Below are 15,250 nucleotides of genomic sequence, written 5' to 3'. Positions count from 1 at the left end.
CCTCATCCACCTCCCAGACCCCGGCACCAGGCCCTGACCCCATCAGACATCCCACACGTCTGCTTACCTGATCCCAGAGAATGACTTGTCGGTTGTTCCACTTGGAATAGCCCGCTGACAGTATCATTTTTAAGTTGCCCAGATACAAAACCTTGATAGCTCTGTGGGATATGCAACCCGTTTCCTGAAAATGATCAGAAGAAGGCTTGTAACCAAAGGAAGAAGTGGGTGGGCAGGAGGTTAGGTGGAAGTGACCATCAGCACCTACAGAACACGCCACTGTGTAAAACCTCCAAAGCTATCCTGCATTTTAAAGGCTGTCCCCCAGATCACAACACAGTTCCATTCCTGACAAGTGTTCGTAAGTCGGAAATGAACGAGTATGATCACAGAAACAGTGGTGACGGGAGAGCAAGCAGGCACAGGAAGAGTGGCATCAGCTGGCTTCACTGACTCAGTGAGTGAATGAGTGAGTCTGATTAGCACTCCCAGCCTCACTAGCTTGGCTCAATTCCACCCAGTGCCTAAGTGTTGTAGTTGTAGCTCAGAGGAAGGGTGAAGTGGGGAAAGAAGGAATGAGGGTACGCCCTGCTCCCACCCATGCAATCCACAGATCCATTCCCATTCATGCTGCCAGCCTCCCAAATGTCTGCTTGTTTAACTCACCAGGACAGGTAGCATCTACAGAGGGAAATAGACGGTCACGATTCAAGGGTCTCGACTTAAAATGTCCACTGTCCATCTCTGTCCACAGAAGCTGCCCAACCCACTGAGTTTCTCCAGCACTTTCTACGTTGCCTCTTTAAATCTTTCCCCTCTCACATTAAGTACCTGTCATCATATTAGGCTCCCCTACCCTGGATAAAGGACTTTACCATCCACCTTATTTTTGCCCCTCATGATTTTATCTACTTCAATAAGATCAGCCTTGAAAGCTTTAGGTAAAAAAAGTCCCAGCCCATCCAGCCTCTAGTCCCAGTCGCAATCTCATGAATCTTCTCTGCATCACCTCCAGTTTAATGATATCCTTCTTATCACCGGCTGATCAGAACTGTACACAATATTCCAAGTGTGATCATACCAACAGTTTGTACAGTTGTTAGTGAGACCACACTTAGAATACAGTGCACAGCTCTGACGATGCAACCCTGACCGATGGTGACGTGTGTCAAGTGCCTTCTTCACCACTCTGCCTACTACCTGTGTTGATTCACCTGTCGCCCGAGGTCTCTCTGTTAGATAAGACTCCCCAGGGCCCCCATGGCTCTATCATTTACTCTCTAGTTAACTTACACCTCTTAGAGGTAGAAGACAGGAAGCTGGACAAGAATGTGTTAGAATAATAAAGTTCAGAGGTAACATAATTCAAGGCACTGTACAAATACAAATTTCTCCATTTCTCCATGATCTAGAAATCACGGAAAACACGAGCTCTCTTTATCTGTTGCAATAAGAGTAATCTTTCAATTCTACCTGTAAAACCTTTCCTGTGTGACTGTCAATCACTCGAATCTTCTTATCCCTGCAAGAAGTCACAAATTGGCTGCCACTGGTGTTGAAGGACATGGAGAGAATAACATCTCTGTGGCAATCCAGAATTTTCACAGGGTTTCTAATTAGTGACTCTCCTGAATTCAGGTTCCAGATCATAATCTGCAGAAAAGGAGACAAAGTAGAGTTAGATGAGAAAGGATTTAACTGACCACGACTAACTTCGCATTGACTATCAGGGAGCCCACCCTGGAGTCAGCAGAAAGATACTGGAACTCCAGAAATTAAATTAGGAGCACAGACTAATTTCCTGAAGTTTAGTTAAGAGGGAACTTAATTCATCTAAAAGTAAAATTTGCAAATCCTCAATAAAAAAAAATAGAAAGTGCTGATGATACTCAGAAGTTCAGCCAGCATCTGTGGAGATACAAATTAAGCCGACGTTTCAGGTGATTGACCATTCATCAGAACCTCGACAAATTAGAAAGTAGGCATGTTATAAGGCACAACAATTGGAGAGGAATGGGAAGAGCAAATGGAATGTCTGTCATAGCGTGGAGAACAAAAAAACATGGATCAGACAGACTGTGAGTGGTGTAGTCTTCCTGATGGCAGCAAATCTGACTGGAAGAGGTGTGAAGGATAGTGAAGCAAAATAGGAATGTTGGGACTCCAAAGTAGCAAGGATAACAGTAGCTAGAAATGTGAAATAAATGAAATGCTGGGTGGTACCCAATTGATCAGAGAGCAACTGCAGGGTGTAGAAAACTGAGTTACATCAGAACAGGACAGGAACTGAAAACCAAAAACGACAGATATCAAAAATCTGACACAGAAACTAAAACCACCAACACTCAACAGGCCAGACAGCATCCATGGAGAGGAAAACTGAGCCAATGCCTCAGGTCCTTTACCACGAGGCCTCATCAACCCAAATGCCAACCTTGTCCTGCTCTCTACAGAAACCTCTGAGCTACCATGTAGCCTCAGCAGTCCATTCTCTGGTATTAGAACCCACCATTTCTAATGAACTGAAACTGATGAATTTAATGTTGAGCAGTAGACTACCTGGAAGAAGATGAAATGCTGTTCCTCAAAGTTCAAAATAAATTTTATTATCGAAGTACATGTAAGTCACCACATACAACCCTGAGATTCATTTTCCTGTGGGCAGACTCACCAAATCTATATTATAGTAACTATAACAGGATCAATGAAAGATCAACCAGAGTGCAGAAGACAACAAACTGTGTGAATGCAAATATAAATAGCAATAAATAACCAGAACATGAGATAACGAGATAAAGAATCCTCAAAGTGAGATCATTGGTTGTGGGAACATCTCAATGGATGGGAAAGCAAGTGTAGTTTCCCCTTTTGTTCAAGAGCTTAATAGTTGGGGGGGTAATAACTGTTTTTCAACCTGGTGGTGTGAGTCCTGAGGCTCTTGTACCTTTTGCCTGAAGCAGCAGCAAGAAAAGGGAACGGCCTGGGTGGTGGGGGTCTCTGACGATGGGTGCTGCTTTTCTACAACAGTGTTTCATGTAGATGTTGTCAGTTGTTGGGAGGGCTTTACCCATGATGTACTGGGTCAAATCCACTACCTTTCGTAGGATTTTCCATTCAAAGGCATTGGTGTTTCCACACTGGGCTGTGATGCAGCCAGTCAATACACACACCACTACACATCTATATAAGTTTGTCAAAGTTTTACATGTCATGCTGAACTTCCACAGACTCTTTAGGAACTACAGGCACTGCTGTGCTTTCTTCCCAATTGCACTTATGTGCTGGATCCAGGACAGGTTCTCTGAAATGATAACACTGAGGAATTTAATGCTGCTGACCCTCTCCATCTCTGATCCTCCGACGAGTACTGGCTCATGGACCTCTGGTTTCCCTCTCCTGAAGTCTACAATCAGTTCCTTGGTCTTGCTGACATTGAGTGAGAGGCTGTTGTTATTACACCGCTCAGCCAAAATGTCAATCTCCCTCCTGTGTACTGATTCATCACTACCTTTGTTACGGCCCACAACAGTGGTGTCATCAGCAAACTTGAATATGGTGTTGGAGCTGTGCTTAGCCACACAAAGTGTAAAGCGAGTAGAGCAGGGGCTAAACACACAACCTTGTGGTGCATCTGTACTGATGGAGACTCTGAAGGAGATGCTGCTGCCAATCCAAACTGAGTGGGGTCTACAAGTCCGGAAATCAAGGATCCAATTGTACAAGGATCTATTGAATCCAAGATTCTGGAATTTATTAGTTAGTTTTGAGGGGATTATGATATTGAATGCTGAGCTGTAATCAATAAAGAGCATCCTGATGTATGCATCTTTGCTGTCCAGCTGTTCCAGGGTTGATTGAAGAGCCAGCGAGATGGCATCTGTGTGGATCTGTCGCTCTGTTAGGCAAATTGCAGTGGATCCAAGTCACCTCTCAGGCAGGACCTGATATACGTCTCATCACCACCCTCTCAAAACACTTCATCACTGTGTACGTAAGTGCAACTGGGCGATAGTCTTCTTGGGGACCGTTCTCATTGAAGTCTGCTTGAAGCAGGTGGGTACCACACACTGTCGAAGCAAGAGGTTGAAGATCTCAGTGAACACACCAGCCAGCTGGTTAGCACAGGTCTTTAGTACCTCGTCTGGTCTGGATACCTTCCATGGATTGGCCCTCCTGAAGGCAACCTGCACCTTAGCTTCAGATAGTGAGATCAGAGGATCCTCGGGAGATATGGGGTTTATGATGGTTCCTACATGTTCCAACAGTCAAAGCAAGCAGAGAAGGCATTGAGCTCATCTGGAAGTGAAGCCCTGCTGTCTCCCATGTCGCTTGATTTAACTTTGAAGGAGGCGAGAGCATCCCTCGTTGATTCAAATTTGGTCCAAAATCTCCACTTTGCCCGTGAAATGGCTTTCTGGAGACCATACCTGCACCCCTTGCAGCTTTCTTCGTCTCCAGACTTGAACATCTCTGATCTGGCCCTCAACAAATTTCAGATCTCATGGTTCATCGAGGGCTTCTGATTGTGGAAGTCTCTGAGTAATTTAGTGGGGATACACTCATCCACAGCTGTATCAATAAAGTCAGTTACAACCCTCAAAAGGTTATGAAGGGCTTCACTGAGAGGCTGCAGACACAGATCAGAGTAGAGGTGGATGGAGAATCAGAGTGACAACTACTGGAAACTGTGAACCACCTATAGGGTTCTTCTCCAGACAGATTAGCTGCAATTAACTTCAAGACTCTCACTTTTGCGCCATTCATTTTTTCTTAGTCTTCATCTATCACAAACATTCCTCTCATTCCTTCCCCATTCTCTGCAACTTAAAACATGTCTGCTTTATCAATATTTCCAGTTCTGATTGAAAGTCACTGACCTGAAACTTTAACTCCAACTTTCTTTCTCCTCAGATGCTATCTGACCTGCTGAGTTTTTCTGGCACTCTCTGATTTGTTTCATATTTCCAGTATCTGCAGTATTTTGCAGCTCAAACGTTGATAAAACAGACAGAAATAAACTAGTTTGGCTGTTTAGGAAGTCTAGAACTATTGAACAGAGTATAATCAAAAGCCAAACCTTCCAGAAGTAAAGTTAGGGAACACTTCTACACTACGGTATGTATAGTAAAAATTTGGAACTCCTCTCCACAAACAGAGGCTCATGCAAGGCCAAGTGTGAACATTAAATCTGATATATAGAAGACCTATACTAATGATATTAAGGAATATGTTTAAAATAAAGGTACATGGATAGATCAAAAATCAGTCATAATTTCATCTGATGGCTGGATGGTTTTGCTTAGTCCCTCTGATAGGTTAAATTAGGCACAGAAAAATACAGCCCTTTAGACACTCATTTGCATTTACCCCATAGATCCTGAGAAATTAAGGAAATCAGATCAGAGAACCTGGTTACTACTTTCTTTACTATGTAGAAAACAGAGGCTAAATATGGGCCAGCAGAAGAACAAATGACAGTAATGCAAATAATGATCATTGCTGAGAGAGTCAAGGGAAAGACCGGGACATAGAGCAGACATCCCACTCTGCAAAAACTCATTTCAGGGAGGTAGCACCATCAATTTGTGGGCGACTCCCAAAACTTCCAGGAGAGGTGGGATGTCTATAATAGAGTGGCTCCTTAGCAGCTAGCCAGCTAGCTTAAATAACGTTAGCTATGCTAATGAACGAATGACACCTGCTAAACTCACCTCAACATGTCTTGTACAGTCTTGACCCACCATGGGCAATAGAAAAGTCACTGTTGCAAACAGTGCAGCGAGCAACACTGTCATTATTTTTGACCCCTATTAGGCAGGGGAACACTTTAGTGTAGTCTGGGGTGATGTACGTTTTATATATTTTTTTGGAACACTCTGCCACTCTGACTTTTTTTGGAACTCTCTCGCTCTTGCTCTTGCTCTCTCTCTCTCTCTCTCGCGCGCGCGCTCTGTCGCTCGTGGTCGCTCTCTCTTGCACGCATGCTTGCTTTCTCGCTCTCTCTCTCGCGCTCTCTCTCGTGGTCTCTCTCGTGGTCACTCTCACTCGCACTTGCTCTCTTGCGCTTGCTTTCTTGCTCTCGCTCTCTCTCTCTCTTGTGGTCGCTGTCACTCGCCCTCGCTGCCTCACGCTTGCTTTCTTGCTCTTGCGCTCACTCTCTCGCGCATTCTCTCACGCTCGCTCTCTGGGACATTATATATAATTTGCGGGCATCAGGGAGCCACTATTAATATGTGGGAGGCTCCCGGTACTTCCGGGAGAGGTGGGATGTCTGCATAGAGCCAGGCACCACTCACTGTAGAGGAGGGTAGATAAGGGCAGGGAGACGTGCCCTCCCCCCCCACCTTTTTTGTCTCTCCTTCTTCCCCCTCTCCCTCTCCCTCTTACAGACACACACAACCCACAGAGAAAGAAAGAGAAAGACATTCAAATACAAACACATTTGCAAATGCAAACACACTCACACAATCAGGCAAACAGAACGAGATGTATACACAAGCATACAGAGAGGCAAAGTGAAGGGAGTTGCTATTTGTAAATATTCAAGGACAGACTGAGCTGAATTTCAAAGCAAAAAAGAGTAAAATCTCAGTCAGACCAAACACAGATATATAAACCATTCCTGCTCGGATTGCCACTGCATGTGCATCCAATGCAAGATAGCGTGTAGAAGAATATTTTCTTGAAAGAATGAAAAATTAAACATTCATAAGTGAAGGCACAAATAACCTCTGGCATCCAGACCATGCTCTAGTTGTCTCTGTTAAACACCTGTAATAATCCCCACCCACTGGCTGAATTTCAGACCACTTCTAAATTGAACTATAAATCTAAAGCCATCCCTAGCTCAGACCATGAACTGGCCATTCAGCCAGGCATAGCGGTACCATCTCTTTGACAGACACTGGTTATGTACTCAGCAGAGCATGGTAGCACCATCTGCCTGGCAGAGGGGCTGCCCATCGAGAAGGGCACTGTGAAGGTGTGTAGCAACATCTGGCAAGGGTCATTAGTTCTGATTTTGCCTTTTCCAGTGTCCAACTCCCAGCCTCAGCTCTGCGAGAGACAGAATTCAAGGGCAAAAAAATGACCTACCCCTGAAACAGGACTGCTACTGTGTAACTCAATGAGCTACCTGGAAACAAAATGTAAATTGGAAAAATTGATTAGTTATCCATTTCTAACTTTACAAGCACATGGCACTTTAGAGAGCTACAAAGATCTCTCTGAATGCTCCTTCCTTACCCGGTAATCGTATCCAGCACTGAACAAGATATCTCTGGCTGTTGGGTGCCATTCTATGATTCCTACTCTTCGTGAGTGCGACAGGAGGTCTTGCTTTGAAGTAGTTATGTTTTTGGTGATGCCGTGTTTAGGAATTTCCCAGATCTTAATCTGTCCATCAAAACAAAACAAAATTATAAGACTGCATCAGGAAAAGACTGGCTGGCAAAAAAGTTGCCCTCAATCACTCATCAGAGATTTGTCGAAGGAAATTACAATTGGTCATTATAATAGCTCAGAACTATAGCCTGGGTTCAGCTCACTCACTCATCCTTTAGACAACCCCACAACAATTGCCATGCACATAGCTCCTTCAGTGGAATAAACATGCAAGGGGATGAACTGGCACACTGGTACAGCAGGTGGCACTGCAGCCTCATCCCCAGGACAGTATCCTGCTTTTGATTCTGACCTATGTGGAGTTTGTATGTTCTCCCTCCCACCCGAGTGCCTGATTTTCTCCGCGTTCCAAAGATGTACCAGTTAGTAGGTAACTTGCCCTTATTGTTTAGCTGAGATGTAGAAACTTCGTGGAGTTGATGGAAATAAGAAAAGAATAAAAATAATTTTAACATAGGATTAGTCCAAGTTACTTTAAATGGTGCCTGAGGGCTGAAGGATCAGCTTCAGTGCTATATCTCTCTATGACAATGAATGCACTTTAACTGTTGAGACCAACATTATCACCGCTATCAAATTACAAATTAAGTAACTTAATTATTTATATTATTCCAGCTAATTTTGTTTGTATTTTACATCATTCTTGTTCTTCTCTACACCATTTCCCAAGGACACCCAACCATCCCTCAGAATCCTACTGAAGTGGAGTTTTCATGTGAAATGTTGTCAAAAAGCCTTCCAGACCAAATTAAATCATAAAATGATGCCATCAAAGTTCTCCCCTTTTTTCCCTGCTGGACAGAAATGGACGGAGATAACAGAACCCAAAAGCTCACCGTGCTATCTTCTGAACTGGAAGCAATGACGCAGTCATCAAATGGATTCCATTTGATGTCCAATACATTCCCTTTGTGACCACAGACCTTCGGCTGATGTGGATCGATCTTTCCTGTCTATCAACAGAACGACATTCAAGTTAGCATCCCTTGCTCAACAAACTCATGGTGAAGTACAGAGATGAAATAAAGACTCATCTGCTCATGTTCACCTTATGTGATCACCAAATGGCCAGCCAACAGTAGAGGTTACGTGTTAAAAGTTTTCAATTAGACTGTCAAATTGTTATTTTTCTCACAGATTTTTTCCTATCCTTGCTTGCATTTTTATATAATTACTGACATACATGTGAATTTTGAGTAATTGTAGTATACTAGATTCTGTATTTTTCTAGAAATTTCTTTGCAATAGGTGTCACATCACTGAATCTGGCTATTTTATAGGTTATAGTTTTCACTAGTACATCTAGTCTGAGCTAGTTTTTAGTCTAAGACAACACACTTTCTTTGCTCTTTGTCTTGATCTTTGTTCTTGCAACATTTAATAAAACTCCCGTATCCAACAAGTTTTATGCTCATTCTTGACTTCCAAAGAACATTGGGATTACAAGATCACCAGGATCCAACAAAAGAAAGGTCAGAACAACAGTAGTGTCAGTTTGCACTGACTTGACCACAACGCTTACTCACGATAGTTTTAGAATGCTTTTGCAGGATCTATCACAGGCTCATTAAGCACCCTTTAATGCAGATTATGACTAAGATCTATTTCTGCAGATGCCAAATTTGTATTGACAATTGTGTTTATGATGGACAACTTAAATCTATTTTAGCATTTACATCAGGGTGTGGAGCTCCACAGAGACCTGAGGGGAAAAAATAGGCCAAGCTACAGTGTAAACAAGCTCCAGACTAACAAAAAAAGAGCATCTTTCTGATTTCAAATCATTTCATAGCCAATAATATACGCCTTTCAGTGAACTCACTGTGGGAAGATGGGAAATGCAGCTCATTAGCTTCTATAAACAGTAATGAGGTAACGACTTCATCATTTGTTTATGCCAGGGTAGCACATGGACAATACACTGGGGAGAACACCCTTTTTCTTTGAAAATGCGCTGTGAGATCCCTACTTGTATCTAACCTGTAGGTTTTAGTTTAAAAGCTTATCACTGAGCACTCTCGCAATACTACAAATTTCTACAGCACTGTTGAACCAACATTAATCTTCCACTCCTGCAGCACACAAAGACAATGTGGCATCTAGTATCTCTAGAGATTCGGGTAGAAGAGATGGCAGGTGTTGAGGTTCTAAGTTGGGGTGAGATGACAGGGAACTGGGGAATCAGTACTGTGGGTGAAGTTCTAAGGATACAAGGCAAGATTGGAAATTCCATATTGGGGTACAGTCTACAAAAACATTGCTAACCCAGGAGTGAACATCATGTCCACTCACAGCACGGAATGCCCTAATCACTCTGGCAAATCTGCATAGGTTTGGTTTCGACTTGAGTCACAAGCCACGTGGTGGATCTGCCAGCAGCACCCCCAGATGTACTTCAAGGTGATGAAGTATCAGTCTATGATGAGATGAGAAGCAGCAACCTCAGGCTAAAGCATGTTACTTGAAAAGTTTGCAGCAGATAGAGCAAAGCAATCGCACAAGCAACAGATCTCAGTCCACTCATGTCAATGATGGTGAACAATTGAACAGGAGGCAGCTCCAAGAACAACGTCACACTCAACAACAGCAAACCAATTCCCAGCCAATGTGCTGAATGCATGGTTCACCTCAGTTTCCTCTTCAGATCCCACCATTAGAGAAGCCAGTCCCCGTCCAAATGATATCAAGAAATGGCTGAGAGAACTGGACACAGCAAAAGCTACAGGACTGGACAACATCATGATTATGGGCCCAAAGACCTGCATTCCAAAACTAACTGAGTCCTTAGTCAAGATATTGGCAATTTACTGGACAATGTGAAAATTTAGCTAGGAATGTCTTGTTCTTAAAAAGCAGGAAAAATCCAGTTCAGCTAATTACCAGCCAGCCAGTGTCCTCTCAACAACACCATTGAGCTCCCCTTACTTTTCACTAACCTGTTCACTGATACACAGTTTTGGTTTTGGCAGCGCCACTCAACTCCCAACCTCACCACAGATTTGGGCAAACAAAGGTCCAAAGAGTTAAATAACAAGGTGAGGTGAGAGTGACGGTCTGGGACACTGAGGCAGCAGCTGAGTATGGCTTCAAGGAGCCCTAGTAAAACTGAAGCTGATGGGCCATGGAAAAACAATCTAGTGGGTGGAGTCATAGCTCTCTAAACAAGAGATCAGAATCGGAATCGGGCTTATTATCACTGACATTCAGTTTGTCATGAAATTTGTTGCATTGAGGCAGTAGTATAGTGCAAAATTTCAAATTACTATAATTTATGACAGATAGATTGAGCAAAAGGGGAATAGTGAGGCAGTGCTCATGGACCATTCATAAATCAAGAAGCTGTTCCTAAAATGTTAAGTGTAGGTCCTTAAACTCCTGCACCTCATCCCTGATGGTAGTAATGGAAGAGGGCACGTCCAAATGGTGAGGGTCTTTAATGAAAGCCAAGCTGTTGGTGGTGTGGAACCCAGCAATATTAATGCGAAAACACGAAGAATGGATGATTAGACTCCCTCCACCCAACACAGATGCTGATGCCCGGCATTTCTGTAGTACAAATGTAATCTGCTACTTGTGAAACTGTCAGAGTATTATAAAAGTGCACCTAGTCATTAAGGATCTTTAGACACTGGTGTTAACTCACTGGCTGTATGCAAGTTCCAACTCATTACAATTGGTTAACTCACAACTCGTTTCTGAAAGGGACTAACAAGCCATTCAGTTCAAGGGGAAATTGAGAGGAGGGCAACAAAGGCTGGCCTTGACAGCATTGTCCACTCTCCATATAAATTGAAATAAATACTTCGATAGTATTAAGCAAACATTAACTCTCTTTTGCTGCATATTATACCAAACCACACTGATCGATGCAGAAAATCTGAATCTAGAACTTACACAGAAAATAGGCCATTCTGTATAAATAGTCCTTTATTATATACTTTACTGGAACCCCATCACTTATCCTATAAATGTATCCCTCCTCTGCCTTCTTCTGAAGACACACATCAGGCTTCACCTCAGCTAATACCATGGTTACCAATTTTGCTGCTCAGAGACAGAGCACAGCCACAGGGGCCTGACTATCTGTGTCAGGGATGAATTAGGTATCAGTAAATAAAAAATTACCTCCTTGGGCCGGGGCTGGGTTGGGATTGGAATCCAATCAAATATTAATTTTGTGCCTGGGAGGACTGGGACACGCACGAAGCAGTCACTGGAAATCAGATGTAAGAACGTCTTCTGGCCTCCCACTGAATGATGAAAGGTGGCCAGACACCAGCAAAGCAGGTGACTAACAGGTTATTAGCCCAATTCAAGCCTTAATCAGAGAATACTGTCACCTTCTACAGCGTACTAAAAGGCATTAGGTTGCCAATCAAAAATATCAACTGCTGCAATGAACTTCAGACTGTGAAACGAGGATCCAGGTTAGCCTGCACATCAGCATTAGTTGTCATCAAAATGATGATTCATTTCATTACATTTCGAACAATTGAGATCACAAAGCAGAAGTCAAAGAAGATGTGAAATATGTCTCTACAGTAACAACAGGGCTGATGTGAACAGAAATTATGTGGAGGAGACAGAATTTGGGGGCGATAAATAACTTATCACTGAAAAATTTGAAAGAGAATTCAGGAGAATTCAAGCAAGGAGTGGGCAGAACATGGAGTGTGCTCACCATGAAAGTGGTGGATACAAAAGGCAGCGATGTACGTAAGGGGAATCAAGATCAGATCGGGGTTGGGAGTAGGTGGAGAGGGAATAGAAAGTGAGTGAGCAGTGAACAAATCAGCATGCTCTCTGTCATAAGTCAGTCATTAACACATTCTTACACCTCATGCCAAAAAGGTTTCAGTTCATACCTGATTGATGGGAATGACATAGAAAGCTCCACCTCCTGCACACTCGGTCACAACGGCGATGAACTTTGGGTTTACAGAACAGAAGTAGTTGTCTTGGACACTCCTGGTGATGGCAACCCCATCGTAGCAATTCTCCTTACTGGCCGGCTTCCCGTACACGTGGCGAAACTTGGAGCTGTAATACGGGGGTCGCCATGACATCTGAAAGGACAATCAAACGGTCGAAACAGAGTTTGAGAATTAACGTGCCTGGGCAACTTACAGGAATCGTTAAACAAAGAGCTACAGAAGTATAGGGACAAGTATAGGACATGTTTCCTTCAATCACAGGATGCTCACACAGAGGTAATTACTCTCCATTCTTAATTGCTTTTTTTTGCAGAGTAACTTCAGAGGTAACCACACATCCGAGTCAGAGACAGAAATGGTGGGTGGGTTTTTACTTTAATACTGAGTTACATTGTCAGCATTACTAACTGCTTATTCTGGATTATTTAAAGGAATTCATTTCAAAGGAGTTTGAATTCACATTGCTGGATCACTAATCAAATTGTTTAATCACAATCCTGTCACTGGGCACAAAGTCAGTGCTGATTTCAGGTGACTCTCTCCTGTACTGATCGGCTCCCTTCTACCAGAAACTCAGACTCCAAGTAGCTGCAGAGTGGAGGGATTCTTTAACCCTTTCCATCCATCTTTTTCAGTGTCTTCCACAATGGTTCCTCCTATTGAGCAAGCACAAACATCTTCCCTACTCGGGTGTTTGCCCACACCACATGTTCGTAGTCTCTCAGTCTCTGCTCAAGCTTCAGGACCCAGCGTTGAAAGGTCGGGCTGCTCTTGTTCTCTCCATGTGATATGGAGCAATCTTCTCCTCAAAATAAACTGGCCAAGATCTTTCGATGGCCATGGACAAAAGCCTTTCAAAGAGTCATATAATAGGCATTGTTTTATAAGAAAGAGAGAGAGAAACCTCCAGAGCTTAGAACCCAGACAGCTAAAGACATAACCACCACCACAGCAATAAGGTCATGAAAGATCCTTTACTTTGTGTATCCGGCTGCATCTCCCGCCCCAACCCCCACCAACTCACTTCCATTCAGAACAGGCTGTGCTGGTGAGGTTAGATCATATGACCACAATGGACAAATGAACCTCTGTGCTGTAGTAAACGTTGTCATCAATAGCCGGTAGCCGCGTATTAATGAAAACACCAGGCTAAATCCAGAGTTCACAGACACATGACTTGCAGACCCGATGAGATCCCAAACTTCCGGCAAGATGGCACCCAGTGACTAACAGCGACATCAGGCAGCTTACAAAACAACTAGATACTTTTCTTCCTCTAAATATACTACTACTACTACTTCTTCTGAACTGTGATCGATTGCAGCCTATAATTTCCCTTCTATGAATGTATTTTTTGGGGCTGACTGAATGATCTGACGCTTTTCTGTGTTCTCCTGAGGGATTCGGTGTGGAGGCAACTGTGGCTGTCACTGATGGAGTGGGCTGTATTGATTCCGATTGGCAGAACATGAACCTCCACTACCCCACGCTGATCAAAGTGTCGAGCAAGATTAAAATCGACGAGGATGAACTGGTGATCAGCGCCGTTTGCCTGCATTTGACTGGTCGCCCTCTCGCTGCTGCTGCCAGATGGTGCAGGAGTCTTGGGTAACCAAACTGCAAGGTTCGATCACCTCATCGGCTCGCGGCTCGTTGCCGTGGACTCACCTTAGGCTGCGGCTTGATGCTTAACGTCCTCAGCGCTGAACGTATTTTACTATTTGCGCGATCTGATAGAGGCACTTTGGTGCAGAAACGGATCTGCAACCATTAACACGGCACTGAACTGACTGACTTGGTGGCTGTTTCTTTAAATGGGCTCTATGGTGGCCAAACATTTTAATTCCGATTCCCGTTCCCATTCTGGCCTGTTTGTCCGTGGCCTCCTCCTGTGCCAAGAAGAGGCCACTTCAAGGTGGAGAAGCAACACCTCATATTCCGCCTGGGCAGCCTCCAACCTGATAGCATGAATGTTGATTTTTCCTTCCAGTAAAAAAAATTCCCTCCCTCTCCCCTCTTCTTCTATTCCGCACTCTGGCCTTTTACCTTTTCCTATATGTCCATCACTTCCCTGTGGGTCCCTTCTCCTTCCCTTTCTCCTTTGGTCCATTTGCTTCCCCTATCACATTTCTTCCTCTCCAGCCCTTTACCTTTCCCACCAACTTGGCTTCACCCATCACCTTCCAGCTAGCCTCCTTTCCCTCCCCCTGCCCTTTTACTCTGATGTCTTCCCCCTTCCTTTTCAGTTCTGAAACGTCAACTGTTCATTCTTTTCTGCAGATGCTGCCTGACCTGATGAGTTCCAGCATGCTGTGTGTGTTGCTTTGGATTTCCACCATCTGCAGACTTTATAGTGTTCCACGGAGTTTCTTTGTGTTGAGGAAGATGGACCTCAAGGTTGCATTCTGTACCCGTACTTCGATAATAAATGTACTTTGAACTTTGAACATGACTAGGTCTCTTTGATCTGTGCAAAGCAGCTTGTTTCAAGGGCATTTCAATGTCCTCTGCCAAGACTGGTCTCTTAATCAACATTATACAAATAGCACGGTCACAGTGCAGTTTGCAAGTACTCTGTGGTGCAGATAGTCTGCTGCGTTTTGTATACTGTGAGAGTGGCTGCACTCTAACAGTGGATCAGCATCTCTAAAGCAGTCTGGGATATTGTGCCACCATCAAAGATATGATCAGAATAAATGCCTCTCTTTAAGACCTTCTGTGATTCAGACAAATAGTAAGGTCAGTATCTATCCTGAAAACCCAAGTGCAACTGAGAGCAGATTACCCTACAAGTGATCTAGTTAAGGCAATTCAACGTCACCTCTCTGTGACTATCTTCTCCTTTGACACAAAGATCAATGTCATGTTGGCCTCTTCAATCCCCTTTCGTGCCCATACATTACAGTTTAGTG

The 15,250-nt window shown here is 43.6% G+C and overlaps 1 protein-coding gene across 4 annotated transcripts in view; it reads right to left on the bottom strand.

Moving 5' to 3' along the window:
* Positions 1-15,250, bottom strand: part of LOC134347028 (coronin-2A-like) — a 168,348-nt gene that overhangs the window by 18,840 nt on the left and 134,258 nt on the right. For all 4 annotated transcript variants that reach the window (XM_063049021.1, XM_063049019.1, XM_063049022.1 and 1 more), the window contains 5 exons: positions 12,270-12,470; positions 8,241-8,357; positions 7,246-7,395; positions 1,474-1,653; positions 68-184 (listed from right to left, as the gene is read on the bottom strand). In XM_063049021.1, coding sequence (XP_062905091.1) covers positions 68-184; positions 1,474-1,653; positions 7,246-7,395; positions 8,241-8,357; positions 12,270-12,470 — 765 coding nt within the window. The remainder of the gene's footprint in view (positions 1-67; positions 185-1,473; positions 1,654-7,245; positions 7,396-8,240; positions 8,358-12,269; positions 12,471-15,250) is intronic.

Source organism: Mobula hypostoma, chromosome 5 (genome assembly GCF_963921235.1).
Source record: "Mobula hypostoma chromosome 5, sMobHyp1.1, whole genome shotgun sequence".
Lineage (NCBI taxonomy): Eukaryota > Metazoa > Chordata > Chondrichthyes > Myliobatiformes > Myliobatidae > Mobula > Mobula hypostoma.
Note: the sequence above shows the minus strand (reverse complement) of the source record. Positions and strands in the feature narration are given on the sequence as shown.